Source organism: Arvicanthis niloticus, chromosome 1, assembly GCF_011762505.2.
Source record: "Arvicanthis niloticus isolate mArvNil1 chromosome 1, mArvNil1.pat.X, whole genome shotgun sequence".
In the NCBI taxonomy this organism is placed as follows: Eukaryota; Metazoa; Chordata; class Mammalia; order Rodentia; family Muridae; genus Arvicanthis; species Arvicanthis niloticus.
The window spans coordinates 2,491,841-2,506,639 of record NC_047658.1 but is presented as its reverse complement, the minus strand read 5'-3'; the positions used below and the strand labels follow the sequence as shown (position 1 = coordinate 2,506,639).

At 50.5% G+C, this 14,799-nt stretch overlaps 1 protein-coding gene across 3 annotated transcripts in view; it reads right to left on the bottom strand.

Annotated features, from left to right (window-relative positions):
• Sympk (symplekin scaffold protein) overlaps nucleotides 1-14,799 on the bottom strand; it is a 30,110-nt gene that overhangs the window by 6,762 nt on the left and 8,549 nt on the right. For all 3 annotated transcript variants that reach the window (XM_034501553.1, XM_034501544.1, XM_076928556.1), the window contains 13 exons: nucleotides 13,468-13,594; nucleotides 11,955-12,204; nucleotides 11,167-11,337; nucleotides 9,878-10,117; nucleotides 7,450-7,604; nucleotides 6,946-7,096; nucleotides 5,009-5,213; nucleotides 4,227-4,377; nucleotides 2,872-3,107; nucleotides 2,330-2,411; nucleotides 2,085-2,198; nucleotides 1,146-1,293; nucleotides 317-477 (listed from right to left, as the gene is read on the bottom strand). In XM_034501553.1, the coding sequence (XP_034357444.1) occupies nucleotides 317-477; nucleotides 1,146-1,293; nucleotides 2,085-2,198; nucleotides 2,330-2,411; nucleotides 2,872-3,107; nucleotides 4,227-4,377; nucleotides 5,009-5,213; nucleotides 6,946-7,096; nucleotides 7,450-7,604; nucleotides 9,878-10,117; nucleotides 11,167-11,337; nucleotides 11,955-12,204; nucleotides 13,468-13,594 (2,191 nt within the window). The remainder of the gene's footprint in view (nucleotides 1-316; nucleotides 478-1,145; nucleotides 1,294-2,084; nucleotides 2,199-2,329; nucleotides 2,412-2,871; nucleotides 3,108-4,226; nucleotides 4,378-5,008; nucleotides 5,214-6,945; nucleotides 7,097-7,449; nucleotides 7,605-9,877; nucleotides 10,118-11,166; nucleotides 11,338-11,954; nucleotides 12,205-13,467; nucleotides 13,595-14,799) is intronic.

Genomic DNA, 14,799 nt, shown 5'->3' with positions numbered 1-14,799 from the left:
CCTATGGCTCAGGACTTCTGGTAACAGCATGAGGAAAGACCAGCAGAAATCAAAACAGCAGCTCAGATGCTAATGTGGCCAGTGCCGGAGGCAACACACCTGGGCTGCACACCTCATGTCAGGGCAGCAAGAGCAGCAGCAGAGTGTGAGGCTGTGTGCTGTGTACCCATTCCATGCTCTGTACCTGAGCAGCCCTGTGCCTCCTTACATGTTGAAGAATAAATACTGCGAGGACCACCCACAGGTAAAGCCATGGATCCAGAGGAACAGCTGAAACTGGGGACCCATTTTCGCCCAGGTGGGCCAGGAGCCTCACCGGCTGCTCAATGACCCTCAGCACTGTCCGCTTGATGTCAGCGATAGCCTCAGTGTACACGGCTGCCAGCTCATGGATCAGCTTGTGGTTCTGAGGCAGGAGAGCCAGATACAGATACAAACACTGCTTCACCGTTTCCTCTGTCCAGGGCGCAGCTACCTCTGACAGGACAGGACAGGACAGGATGGAGTCATGTATCACAGAAGCCTCTATTCCCTTCCTGGAGCCCTGTTCCCAGGGTCTGTGCTTCTCAGTGAAGTCAGGGGAAGAGGGAGTAGGTGCAGAAAGGGGAGGACATCCTCCTGCCACCAAGCCCCAAGGAAGCTAGGTCATTCTACTGTGCAAAGCTAAACCTGCATCCTCCGAGTGCTGTCACGACTGATTATAGCCTCAACATAATTGTCTTTACCATGGCAATCTGTCAGGCACAACAAGGGGCAGCCCAGCTGGCAGTCCAGGTACCCTCTTATGCTGGTCCCTACATACGTCAGCAGAAAGACCGTCATTGCTGACCCTCTGTGCCACCATCTCCACTGTAGGGAAACACCTCTGCTCATGTCCTGCTTAGGCCTCAGGCCCTCTCCTGGCAGGGGCTTTCCACAAGCTTGCCGGACCTTCTGTCTGTTTAGAAGGATCTGGGACTATGCTAAGGGACTTGGCCTATGATGGCCCTGGAACCCACAGGTTGCTCTCCTGATCCTCCTGTTTTCCCACCCCTGCAGTCCCTATCTGTCTGTATTGGCCCTGATTGCTACTACCCAGCAGCCATTCTAGTAGAGTGGCCAGAATGGCTGGGGCTCGACACAAATCAGATAAACCTGCATCAAACCTGTATCCTTGTCGGCTCCAAACAGCACCGAAGGTGGGTTGGGGTGGACCAGGAGCTGCAGGTAGTTGAGGGCAAATTTCTCCACATACTCTCGAAGCTGCTCCTTCTCATACATGCGCTTAATGAAGAGCAGGGCTTGGGAGCGCACCTGAGGGCAGGGTGGGCCAGGAGGAGGAGGGAGGGAGGGAGAACATGGCAATGGAGGGGCACTCCTGGGAAGAAACCCACCCTGAGGCCCAGGACAGCAGCACCCCGTATCCCAGGCTGCGGCTGCTGCACTTCTCAGTCCCATCTTGCTACTCCCTGCCTCGCTTGCTCCTCATTCCTCAAGAGTGACTCTCCCTGCCAAGTGGTGTTGGCTGTGGAACTTGGCAGGACAGGCAGCCCGATGCCTGGAAGACATGTCACTGGCCAAGCTTCATTTCACTCAGACACCATCTGCTGGGAGCCCCAGGAGCAGGGTCTGGTCTGAAGCACGAGTTTGTACCAAATGACAGCACAGGGCCAGGGCCAGAGGCTGTGTTAATGGCACACTGACTGAACACGAGCCACCAGGAAGCGGCTGGTGCCGGGTACAGTGGGGTGGGGCTCCTCTAGAGCACAGCTACTGTGTGTTATGATGTCTCTCATCTCTTCCAGGAAGCTTCCTAAACCCTGTCCCTAGTCTACTCAGTGCCCTCCATGGGCACTGGATACTGCCTGTCTGTGATGTCACCCTGCCTGTGGTCACATGGGCTCCTCTACTGGCTGCTACCCAGGTTACAGTTCACCAACATGAGTGAGAAGAGAAGGAACAGGCATGCCCTCCTCTGAGAACATATACACACTCTGACACCTGGCACCTGACCCTATGGTGATATCACACTATGGTAAATGAAATGAAAACAGAGTTTGAGAAAAAAGGAAAGCCAGGCTGGCCAGCTACAGACACAAGCTCACCCTGTCCTTCTCATGAGAGCTGAGGTCGAGGAGAACATGCAGATACTGGAACTGGCGAGAAGGGCGCTTGAAGATCAGGTCTCCAAGTGTCGACATGCCCAGGTAGGCTCGACTCTGCAGATGGCGGTGATGCTCAGTCTGCTGTGTCAGCTGACTCTTGTCCCACTCCCGCTCTCAAACCAAGTCCCCAGGACCTTCATGCCACACCCGCCTCCATGTCTCCACACAGAGCAGCAGCCGCTCACCTCATCCTCACAGTACTTCCGGATCACCTCCAAGGCACTCTCAGTGATTAGCGGGGCCTCCAAAACCACCTTGGTAAAGATCCTGCCCAAGAAAGACCAGGTCTTGCAAGGCAGCCACATGTTCTGGCTCCAAGCTGACAACACCTTCCCCGACCTCAGGACCCAGCTTCAGACAGGGGCAGGCTGGTGCCTCAAAGCTGCTGGCTGGCAGATAGGGCGCAGGTATTCCCTCTCTGACGCTTTCTTCCTTTTGTTAGAACAGGGGATGCAGCCAAGGGCTTCATGCCAGGGTGGTGCTCTACCACTGAGCCACTGTCCCATCCCTGAGAACTGTTAGTATATATACATGGGGATAAGAAGCCCAGAGGGTGACAGGCCACTCAGACCAAATAGCAGAGTCTGAACACCACTTGCCACCCACAGCATGGTCTACACATACTTCACAGAGAAGGACATGGGGAGGGCAAGCTTGGGTGGCACTACGGAGGAGAGAGAAATGAGAGACACAGGAGAGGACATGTGGCTTATGGCCAACCCCTCACCCATCTTTCTGGTCCGGTTTCTCTTGCAGTCCAGAGAGCAGGCAGATGAGACAGTCTTCATACTTATCCAGCGTGCCAGAGGGCCCTGCTGCCAGGTAGGCATTATATTCCTGGTAGAGCCAGGCAAAAGCCAGGTCCAGACGGGCCCGGACATCTTCCAGGATAAAGGACAGCACCTCTGCCTTGAATCCGGAGTCAAACTGTGTCACGAGGCTGGCCAGGATCTTGATGCGCACCTGGAAGTAGGTGAACACATCTAGCCGTGTGGCTGGCCACTGGAGCAGACTTCAATCGTGCCTTGCACTCCTGCCACCAGGTCAGAATGCCTGGTGCAAACACCATGTAAACTGGGTACAGTTTATATGCTACCAGCACCCAGAGCGCTCAAGTTCAAGGCCAGCCTGGTGAGACACTCTCTCAAAACAACCATATCAATCAATGAAACATCATTAATCAGTCAACCAACCAATCAAGGAAGGCAGCATGAAGAACCATAAACACAGCAGTTTCACATCATGTACGTCAGCAAGCCGCCCAGGCTCCGGGAAGTAAGTAGGTAGTAACTAGGTACTTTAGTAACTAGGTACTTCACTGCATTGGAAAAAGACCATGAAGATTTTCCTTTTGTCACCTTTAGGCATGAACAGGATGGGGTGAAAACCAAGAAAGACTACATCGTATCTTTATCACCCACAACACTTTTATGGAACTGGCCATGAGACCCATGCCTTGCTCATGCTAGTGCAGAGACTAAAGTGTCCACACACAACAACAAATAAATATATAAAATGTAAGAAGAAGCCTGGAGTGATAGCACACGCCTTTAGTCCTAGCACTTGGGAGGCAGAAGTAAGCAGATCTGAGTTCGAGGCCAGCCTGGTCTACAGAGTGAGTTCTAAGACTGCTAAGGCTACAGAGAAACCCTGCCTCAAAGAACCAACACAACAAAACAAACAAAATAAAACATCAGAAAATAAAAGCCGGAAAGATGGCTCCATGGTTAAGAACACTTGAGTTTGGTTTCCAACACCCACATGGTGGCTCACAATTCCCTATAACTCCAGTATGGGACCTGATGTCCTCTTCTTGCCTTTGTGGGCTCCTGCATACAGTGCACATAAACTCATGCAGGCAACACACATAAATTAATTAAACAAACACATTAAAAAAAATAAAGCAGAAAACTTGAAGGTGGGCCATCTGAAGTCAGAGCTGCCCTCAGCACAATCCTGTGCAGTCCTACTGTCTAGAAGGCCGCAGCTCTGATTTTGCAGTGGATGAAGTCAAGCCTGGAGGAGCTTGGAGCAGCTAAGGGCTAACGCCACAGGGAATTTTCAGTAGGCTGAGGAACATACCTGGGCTGCCCCACTGCAAGCTACAGCCTTCTCGGCCCTCAGGATCCGCTTCACGGCTCCCAGCTTCATGGCTTCCACCTGGGCATCTGTCAGGGGCTTTAGCACATCGCCTAGACGGAAGATCTTCTTGCGTCCACCTGCACCTGCCAGCCTACATGAGGGCAGGGACAAGGCATATGTTTCTACAGCTTAGTCAACCAGGTGGTCCCAGCTCTGGAACTGGGACACAGAGACACAAAGCCCTTCCAGACCTCTGAACTCCCTGAGAGAGGCTCAGCAGGCTGGGAGGACAGAGTCAGGAAGAAATTGTAATTGTTTCTGCCAAAGAGTGTGTCACCCTGTGAGAACAGGCCAGGACTAGAAGGGGCTCAGGTAGAGAAGAGTAAGCAGAAAGAACCTGAAAGAGCTTGCAGTATATGGGCTGCAGAAAGAATGGGGAGCGGAGAAAGAGACAGAAAGGAAGCAGGTAACATTCAAGTGACACTCGGCCGGTGTTAAGCCTGATGTTATGACCAAATGATGGGAGAAATGAGGATGCTGGTACTGACCAGGAGACCGCTGCATGTCAGGACTCACGCTAACTGTCTCACCGACCCAAGGCTATGGCTAACTTAGTGTCTCTACCACCATCCTCCCAAGTTAGGACAGAAAAACATGTGGCTGAGAAAGCCACAAAGGCTTGGTGGTCCCTGCACTGACTCCGAGGCAGAGTAAGAAGCTGGTCCAGCCCTCAGACTGCCTCACATTCACAGGGCCCACATGCCAACTCCAAAAGGACTCACCGTGGCTGTGTGACAGGGATGATGGGTTCTGGCCTCCTCTTAGTCTGGGGTGCCTCCTCCTCCAAGGGGGATACGGTGCTTTGAGAGCCCACCACAGAGATGGCCTGGCCCTGCACTGACAGGCGCCGCTTGATCAGGACGCTCTCTGGCTTTACCACCTTCTCCTCCTTGGGCTCCTCCTTGCACTGTTTCGTCTGTTCCACACCTGAATGGAGGCAGCCACAGGGCCCACGTCAGCGCCATCACCTGACCCCAAGCTCTGCCGTGCACGCACAGCACCCACCACTCTGTGAGCCCACCTAACGTGATCTCCGCACAGACGGAGCCAGACAACTTTATTCCAGAGGCACAGCGGTGTCACAGCCTCTAGATAAATATCACAAGCAGGTTCTCTTAGATTTACATCTGTGTGGCATGCATGAGTATGCTTGTGTGGTGTGTGTTGCTGTGCTAGACTGCATATATACGTGGGAGAGGCAGACTTGTATCGTCACTTATCTCACTTTATTTTTTAATGAGACAAGAATATCACTGTGTAGCCCTGGTCAGCCTGGACTCGCTATATAAAGCAAACAGGTGTCAAACTCAGGGATCCACCTGAGTAGGACGTTCAAAGTGTGTGCTCCCACCCTGCCCTGCTTTTTCCTTTTTACACTGTATTTGTGTGTTGTGTATATGTACAGAGGTCAGAGGACCCTTTTGTGCACTTGGTTCTCTCCACTGGGTCCCAGGGACTACACTCAGGTCTTTGGGAGGGGCAGCAGGCACCTTTACCAGCTGAGAGCCATGTAACCAAGACTCACATTACTTTTTAAAACAGATCACCCATGGAACCCAGAGCTGGCTGTTTCAGCAAGACTGGTTGACCAGGAAAACCCCAGATCACCTGTGGCTGCCTCACCCAGTGCTGGGGTTACAGGTGCACAGCACCATGGCTTCTCTGTGGAACACAAGTCCTCTTATTTATCTCTATGAGGATATACATGCATAGGCCAGGGCGCATGTATGCAGTTTTCTCCTTCCACCATGTGGGTTCCAGGGATCACACTCTGGGTTTGACAGCAAACACGTTCACCCCCGAGCTGTCTCACCAGCCCATCTGAGGTTTGTGGGTCAGGGTCTCATGCAACCAGTCTGTTCTCAAACTCACTATACATTCAAGGACGACCCTGAACCTCTGCTCCTCCTACCTCTACCTCCTGGGATGACAGGTGTGGGCCACTAGGGCATGTTCATTATAAAGAGTCTTTAGCAGCAGAGGGCATGTAACTTGACAACACGCGCGGGGAAAACCGGAGTGCACCAAAGAGCCGTACACAGCCAACTGTTCACAGCAGCTATGTCTGAACCAAGGACTGGCACGCTGGCTCAGGGGATCACAGCCATGTTGGCACTGCAGTTGTGCATGTATTACTGTTCATAAGTTATACATCAAGACCATGGCGGTGCTGAGGGCAGCTCACACCTGTAATCTCAGCACTCAGGAGGCTAGGCCAGAAAGGGCTGTACAGTAAGACCCTGTCTTAGGAAGACATAAGCCGGGGCTTGAAGGATGGCTCGGTGATGAAGGACACACGCTGCTCTTGCAGAGGACCTGAGCTACATTCCCAGCACCCACAACCTCTTGTAATTCTTCCAACTGCAAGGAATCTGACAGTCTCTTCAGGCCTCTGAGAGCACACACATAAAACAAAACATTCTGATGAAGAGGGACAGACTACAAGGCTCAGAGGCTCGGAGGCCTGACACAAGTCAACCAGGACTCAAGGTAGCATCAGTTGGATTTCAAAGCCCAGGACCTGAAGACACTGAGTGCTCTGTATAATGATGGACCCATGGCAGGTGACACACTAGATGGCACATGACCTTCATCTCCACAGCTTCCCCAATAAGTAGAGTCCACTGCCACCAAATGGCCTAGTTCAGCACAAACTCACCAGGACCCAGTCCTGCAGCTGTCATCTGTGTGGCCATGAGCCGAGCCAGGTGCTTGATCTGGGCTTCGGTGCCTGCTGACTCCACGGGGGTGTAGATGGCTTGGAAGGAGGCAGGCATGGTCTCAGGCAGGTACACCATGCTGATGAGGACCTGTGGGATGCCCAGAGAGGAGAACCTTAGCCAGCTCATCCTACAACCGCACTGGAGACGCAGCAGGAACAGAGGTTGTGGCTGGTGCTGCTCTTTTTGCCCCAGCTTTCTGGGGAGCCAATGACTGCCACACTGTCACCTGGGAGAGTCCCCAACCCCAAGAACAGAGTAAGTAGATGGGAAGTGTGATACTGAGACTAAATAGCCTCTAGAAGGATGATCATCAAGAAGGAGTCCATCTAAGGGTGGAAGGGACCCCCTGGCTGATGCTACCGAGGTGGTCATGGTAGAGGGCAGGCAGGGAAAAGACTGGGATCAGGCCTCCTGTTCCTGGATGACTTCATTCTCCTCACCAGATTGGCCACATTGTCAGGCGTCAGCAGAGGCTGCAAGAACTCAGCAGTGATGTCTGTGTCTGACTGGCCTGAGATCTGGGCTGAGGCCTTTGCCGTCCCTGATGGGCCAGGCTCCAAGTCTTTGTCCTCATCATCTTCTCCCAAATTGGGCTCTGAGAGGGAAGGGAATAAGAGGCTGGCTTCCAGACTGCAGCAGGACCTGCATGGCCTATGGCTAGCAAGCCACTGCAAGGAACAGCCACACAGCAGGCAAGGGCCTACGCACTAGTACACTATGGCCATAAAAGTGCCACAGGTCCCCAGGTATCAACAGCTCTTCCCGGGTCTCAGTTCTCACCAGGGACAGGGCAAAAAACCAAAACCCTCTAGTTGATCTTGTTAAGCTTCAAGATAATGATATCAATAATATTTCCATACTGAAGATGGATGGGATACAGGAGTCTGCACTTGCCAGGCAGGTGCCCTTCTACCCCCGTGGGAGATAGCTCTGCTGTTACTGCAGGAGGCAGAGGCAGGCAAATCTCTGTAAGTTTGAGGCCAGCCTGGTCTACACAATGAGTTACAGGACAGCCAGGGCTACACAGAATCTTTTTTTTTTAAATCTTAAAAAAAAAAAACCAGGGCTGAAGAGATGGCTCAGTGGTTAAGAGCACTGACTGCTCTGCTCTTCTAAAGGTCCTGAGTTCAATCCAGAGCAACCACATGGTGGCTCACAACCAGCTGTATTGAGATTCGAGGCCCTCTTCTGGTATACATGAAATAAATAATTCTTTTAAAAAAATACAAATAAAATCTTTTAAAAAGGAGAAAATTGATTTTAGATAAACTACAAACACAGAAACCCTTTATGGAGGTGAACCTTCCTTTGGAGTGTTCTATAGTTAGATGTACAGAACAGTCGTCCAGTAGGGACACAAACTCTCACAAATGGAACTGGTAATGTTTCCATGCACATTACAGAGCACTTGGCCACCATTAAAAAGAGGTGGGACGGGGTAGATTTAGCTTAGCCTAAAATAACACCCAAATAGGCCGGGCAGTGGTGGTACACGCCTTTAATCCCAGCACTTGGGAGGCAGAGGCAGGCGGATTTCTGAGTTCGAGGCCAGCCTGGTCTACAGAGTGAGTTCCAGGACAGCCAGGGCTACACAGAGAAACCCTGTCTCAAAAAACCAAACCAAACCAAACCAAAACACCCAATAGCAGTTCACAGCCCTGTGTCATTCCAGTTCCAGGGGATTCACTGCCCTTTGTGTCTTCTACAGACACCAAATGTCCATGTGGTCTACATACATTTGTGTGCAGGCAGAACACCACACAGAAGATAAAATGGCTCTAAAGAAAGAGTTAAATAAATAAAAAGATGTAGGGCCAGTGACAGATCTCAGCAGGGAAAGGTACTTCCTGCACAAACCTGAAAACCTCAAAAACAAAACAACCAAAACAACCCCGCCCCAAGAATCTCAGATCTTTTTAAATTTCAGGTCTTTTTAAATATATATATATATATGTATATGTATATATATACACACACACATATATATATATTATATGTATATATATATATATACACACACACACACACACATATATATATATATATATATATTTTTTTTTTTTTTTTTCCCTCCTTCCTATAAATGGTCTGCTGCATATACATCTGCAGGCCAGAAAAGGGCATCTGATTCCCTTACAGATGGTTATGAGTCACCATGTGGTTGCTGGGAACTGAACTCAGGACCTCTGGAAGAGCAGTCAGTGCTCTTAACCACTGAGCCATCTCATCAGTTCCCAGAAATGTTCTATAAACAAACACAGATGACATTCTAAAAACCTGTGGGTACTGAGCCCACTATGTCCCACACTATTGTTAAATACTGCAGAGTCACTTCAAAGCTGGGGTGGTGATACACACCTGTCATCCCCACACTGGGAGGCTGAGGAACTAAGGCTGTAACTAGGTCTCAACAAAAACCAAATATGCTAAAAATTACAGAATTAAAAAGAAAAGAAATCTAATTATATACACACACACACACACACACACACACACACACATATATATATAGTAAAGGATAAGTGTACACGTACATGTATAAAACAGAAATGAAACCTTGAAAGGCAAGACACTCAGCAATCACTCACTCCTTTAACGTTAGATAGATCCTAACTGGCCACACATCCATTTTCCTAGCAGTCCACAGGTGGAGGCAGAAAGACCAAGGTCATTTGCTCCTAAACTAGAAGTCTCAAAGGTCAAAACCTAAACAAACATTTACTAATTGTATTATATACCATAGTTATTTTACTTAGATATGTTTACCGCATCATGCTGTGTAATATTCCATGTATTAAATCAACTTAACAGAGACGGTTTAAGAAAGCCACTAGCCACCACAAGCCCAGGCTGTATGCCCCAGCTTACCCAGCTTCATCTTCTTGAGCGTGGAATCTGTATCATCCCGGGGCCGCTTGCGGGAGTCCTTGCTGCTAGGCATATTACGGGTGATCTCGGCCTGGGGTGTGCCCAGGTCCACCAGCAGGGTGGTGATCTGGGCCTGGAACTCCAAGGAGGCAGGGTGCTTGAGCACACTCAACAAGTGCAGCTTGAGGTTCTTACGCACACTGCTCACCTGGGACTTGGCCAGTGTTGGGGGCAGGTTGGCTGTGAGGACAAAGAAGGGAGCTCGGCGCTGTGGACAGTTCTCTACAGGACTCAATACTCAGGCCCAAATTTGGGCGGGGTGTTTGCTGACATTCTCTGGGAAGTTCCTAGGCTCCCAGAAGGACTCACAGGACTTGTAGCCTTCCACCTTTTAAGCTAAGACCAAGAGACCTCTACCACATCACTCCTTTAAGGTGCGAAACCCTAAATGTTATTTCTCTGCACACCAAGCCTCAGGTCTCAGATCTGCAGTCCTGTGCTAACCCTGGAGAGCTGTAACTGCCACCTTTTCCACGAGCTGCTCAACCGCTGCCACAGCTCAGGCCAATCCTCCTGCCACCGACATGACCAGCCTGAGTCTCAGTCACCTTGGTGAACAAGCGGTCCCTGCTCCACAGGGAAAGAGGCCTTTAACTTGGCCTTTGCAGTACCCAGTACCCACTCCTCAGCTAGCACCACTCATTCCTCTGTGAGGGAACCACCCTGTCTCCATCCTCTCTCCAAGTGTGCAAGAGCCTGGGGCCAATGAGAACACTGCGCTTCCCTGGCCACTGTGATTGGTTCAGCCGTAGGGCCACAGTCTCTGCTCAGCCAATCATAAACAATGAGCATCAGCCTTTGACTTTTGCTGGAATGATGGGGTAAGAGTCACACTCTCTCCCCCTCTGTTGCTAAGTGGCTAGATAGGACGGGAGCCTTGAGCTCTGGGGCCATCTTTACTGCCTCAGGAAACAGCCAGAAAACAAACCCAACACAAGAATCCAGAGATGAAAAGACTAGATCCATGACCAGCATCCACTCATGCCTCAACATCAGACTCTTTGGAGTTCTATCCAAGTTTCAATGTAGGAAATTATCACCAGCCTCCTTTCCTGAGGGGTCAGGGGGAAACTGGAGTGTTGGGATCCTGTGGGACCAGCATCCTGAGCTAGCTCTGCAGTACCCACACTACAACTTTATCTAACATGGAGCTCGTGGTGAGCAGAGTTCAACAGTTCCTTAGGAACCAACAACCAAGCCAAGAAGAGAGTGTGGAGCACTCAACCTACCATGCAGAGTCTCATAGGCCTGGATCACCTCGGACATGAACATGGGTCTCTGACGGGCGATGTTGGCAAGGGAGCCCAGTGCTGTGGTCAGGTTGATGGAGGAGATGGCAGGATGTACCATGAACTTGAGCAGCTGCTCCAGAGCTGCCTTGCCTTCTTCCCATAGGACATCTAATGAGGCAGAAGAGAGGTGCAGTCACTGGGGCCCTTCTGTCAACCTGACTGGATGCAGACTCATATCCCAGACCCACAGGCCCTGGGACAGCACCATTCTCAGTCTAGTCCTTCAGAGTCAGCACCTAACAGTTTGGTGCAAAGTCACCGACTCATATGATAGGAAATTAAGTAAAACACACTCCATGTTTATCTACAGAACACACTGCAAGAGCATTGTGGGATGCTGCCTGGCAAGTTTTTGTTTTTAACTAAGACAGGTTCCTGTTATGTAAGCTGGGCTGGCCTCAAACTCACGATCATCCTGCTTCCACCCAAGTGCTGGGATTTTCATGTTTGTAATGCCCAGTGCATGCAGGGCTGGGGAAGTCCTAGGGCTCTATGCCAGGCAAGCATTCTACCAATTCATCTACAGCCCAGGCCTGTAATCTCACCCAACTTGGAAGGTTCAGATAAGAAGGTCTAAAGTTCAAGTACTCTTAGCTACCCAAGGCTAACCTGGGATACATGAAACTGTCTGCAACAAAACAGAAAAAGGGCAGGTGGGAAGAAGAGGGTAGCTGAGAAGAGGGGTGGTAGCTACACACAGGGCATTATGGCTCCAACACACTCACTGTACTGGATGTAGGGGTGATCACGAGGGATGCGGTCCAGACTGATGTCATGCTCCTGGCGTCGTGGGACCTCTGAGTCAGCCATGCGAGGTGACAGGGTGACAATGAGGCCTTCCACAAACTTGATGGCATGTGTACGGATGCCATCGTTGTCAGAATCCAAGAGCAGGATGATCTCCCCAGCCATGGAGGACACCATGTCCCAGCAGGCCTCCTGCAGATCACTGATGACCCGAGACTTCACCATCCACTTTGAGAGACAAGACAAGGTATCAACTGCCAGGAGGCTCTGCCCCAGCCTGCACACTGAACGATGATGGGCACATTCACTTGATTAAACTAACAGCTACACTCAGGGCTGGGTTAGGCTAGGATGGGGGGTGCCCAAGACGTTGGAACAGTCACCTCAGGCTGGAGAGACAGCTCGGCAGCTAAAGGAGACTGGCTGCTCTTCTAGAGGACGCAGGTTGGATTCCCATACCTATACAGCAGCTCTCAATTTTCTGTTAACTGCAGCTCTAAAAGATCTGATGTTCTCTTCTGGCCCCCACAGGCATTGCACACACACTGCAAACATACGTGCAGGCAAAACACTCATATATATTAAAAAAAAAAAAAAACTGGCAGTGATTAACTGGCTTTCTTTTGCTAACCGTGAACTTACTCCAGTGTGGTCAGATAGCAGCTGAGGAAGACTCAGTGCCCGAGTAGCGCTTTAACGTTTGTTTACCTGTATGAGTGTTGTCTGTGCATATCTGTGCAACACCTGTGCATAGCACGGGTCAGGAGGTCAGAGAGAGCATGAGATAGCCTGAGACTGCCATTATAGATGGTTGTGAAACACCACGTGGGTGATGGGAAGTGAAACTGGGTCCTCCTTCCAACAGCTCAGCCATCTCTAAAGATTCATGATCCTTTTTAAAAAATTACTATTATTTCTTGAGACAGGCTCTTCCAAGGTAGCCTAAGGTGGCCTTGAACTCTATCTGCCTCTGCCTCTGCCTCCCACATGCTGGGGTGACAGGCATGGGCTGAGCAACCCATACCTGGATGAGGTGACTCTTTAGTTTATGTCCCTCACTGGGTGGCTAGGAGCTCTGTGAAGGCTGCAACTAGAGTCCTGGTCCTGGATGTCCCCTGCATCACCTGACAAAGGGCTTGAGAATGGAAATTCTGAGAATGTCTGCTGAATGCATAAATGAGTGGACCCAGAAGACAACGGTAGATGCCTTGACTACTCTCAGGACAGCAAACTGCACTTGTGACAAGCTTACGCAAGCCAGGACTGGCACTACAGGCCATAACCCAGCTAAGGGAAGAGGCACAGGCAGGGAGAGAGAAATTCAAGGTTTCCCGGGACAACTCAGATGGACCAAGACCAGGCCTGAGTATGGCTCAGAAGAGCAGTGCCAGCCTACTGTATGTCCAGGCCTGAGCTCAGCAGCCAGCACCAAACCAAACCAAACTCGGATGTGGCTTTCACTGTTTTTTGGAAGGCCCAGCCAGTCCTCACCTGCAGGGCCACCTTGTAGAGCTGGGTCATAGTGAGGATGGCCTTCTTCACCACGTTCACGTTTTCATCCCGCAATAGCATGTTGAGGTTGGCGATCAGTTTCAGCAGCAGCTCAATGTCCCGCTTGCTGAGGGTGTGGTAGGGGGACAGAGAAGAGGTCAGGTCATGTGGGCCTTGAGATAGGAGGTGGAGGCTCAGAATCTTTGTCACCAGCACAAGTAGTAGATGCTGCTGCTGCCACCTTCCTCCACTGTAAAGTTGCCCTGGGCCCCTGTACCATGGCTGGCCCTGCAGCCTTTTTAGTCCTTCAACTCAGTAGGGCCAAGGTGGCTATGTAAGTGACAGCCGACACACATCTGAGTGTGACCAGCACATCATTATCTCCTCTGAGACAGTCCCAGTCCCAGCTTGGCCTCTAACTACCTTCGTAGCTGAGGAGACCCTTGAGCTCCAGTTCCTCCTGCCTCCACATGTGGTGTGCTAGGATTGACACGGGTACAGCACTGCAGAGTTACATGGTGCTGGGGACGGAACCCAGGGCTTTGTACATGTTAGGTGCATGAGCCTAAGCCACACATCCCAGCCCTGTTTCATCTTCATCTTATCTGCAAGAACACCTACTGCAGAGGTGATAAAAACAGCCACAAAGACCAAAGTGTGCTTGGTGAAGACAGTAAAAACACCTAGTCTTGTTTACTCAAGCCTGGAGGCTTCTACAGTAGGGACCTTTCCATAGGAACGAAAACTGATAGGGTCACTTTGGTTGCCAGAAAGAATGTTAAGGCCTCCAGTAAAGTCTGGTTGAGGAACAAAGCCCAGCCCCCCAGAACTCAGCACATTAATGGGATTTTTCTCACAACATAAACTCCAATCCGATTCTCAACAACAGTTGCACCATTTTAAAAACATGAAACATTGCGCTGGGCAGTGGTGGCGCACGCCTTTAATCCCAGCACTTGGGAGGCAGAGGCAGGTGAATTTCTGAGTTCGAGGCTAGCCTGGTCTACAGAACAAGTTCCAGAATAGCCAGGGCTATACAGAGAAACCCTGTTGGAAAAACAAAAAGCAAAAACACAAAACCACTGAACAAAAAAGATCCAAAACAGGAGCTGAAGAGATGGCTCAGTGGTCAGGAGCACCAGCTGCAGGCCCAGGCTTAGATGAGATACAGTCTCAGACAAACTTGGCCGTAAGATGCTGGAAGGCAGGGCAGGAGACAGCTCTGCTCCACACCGTGTGTTCTGTTTACTGGGATGCATTTGATACACAATTTTTTTGTGAACTCAGAAAATTTAGCACAGCCGGGTATGGTGACATATGCTACAATCCCAT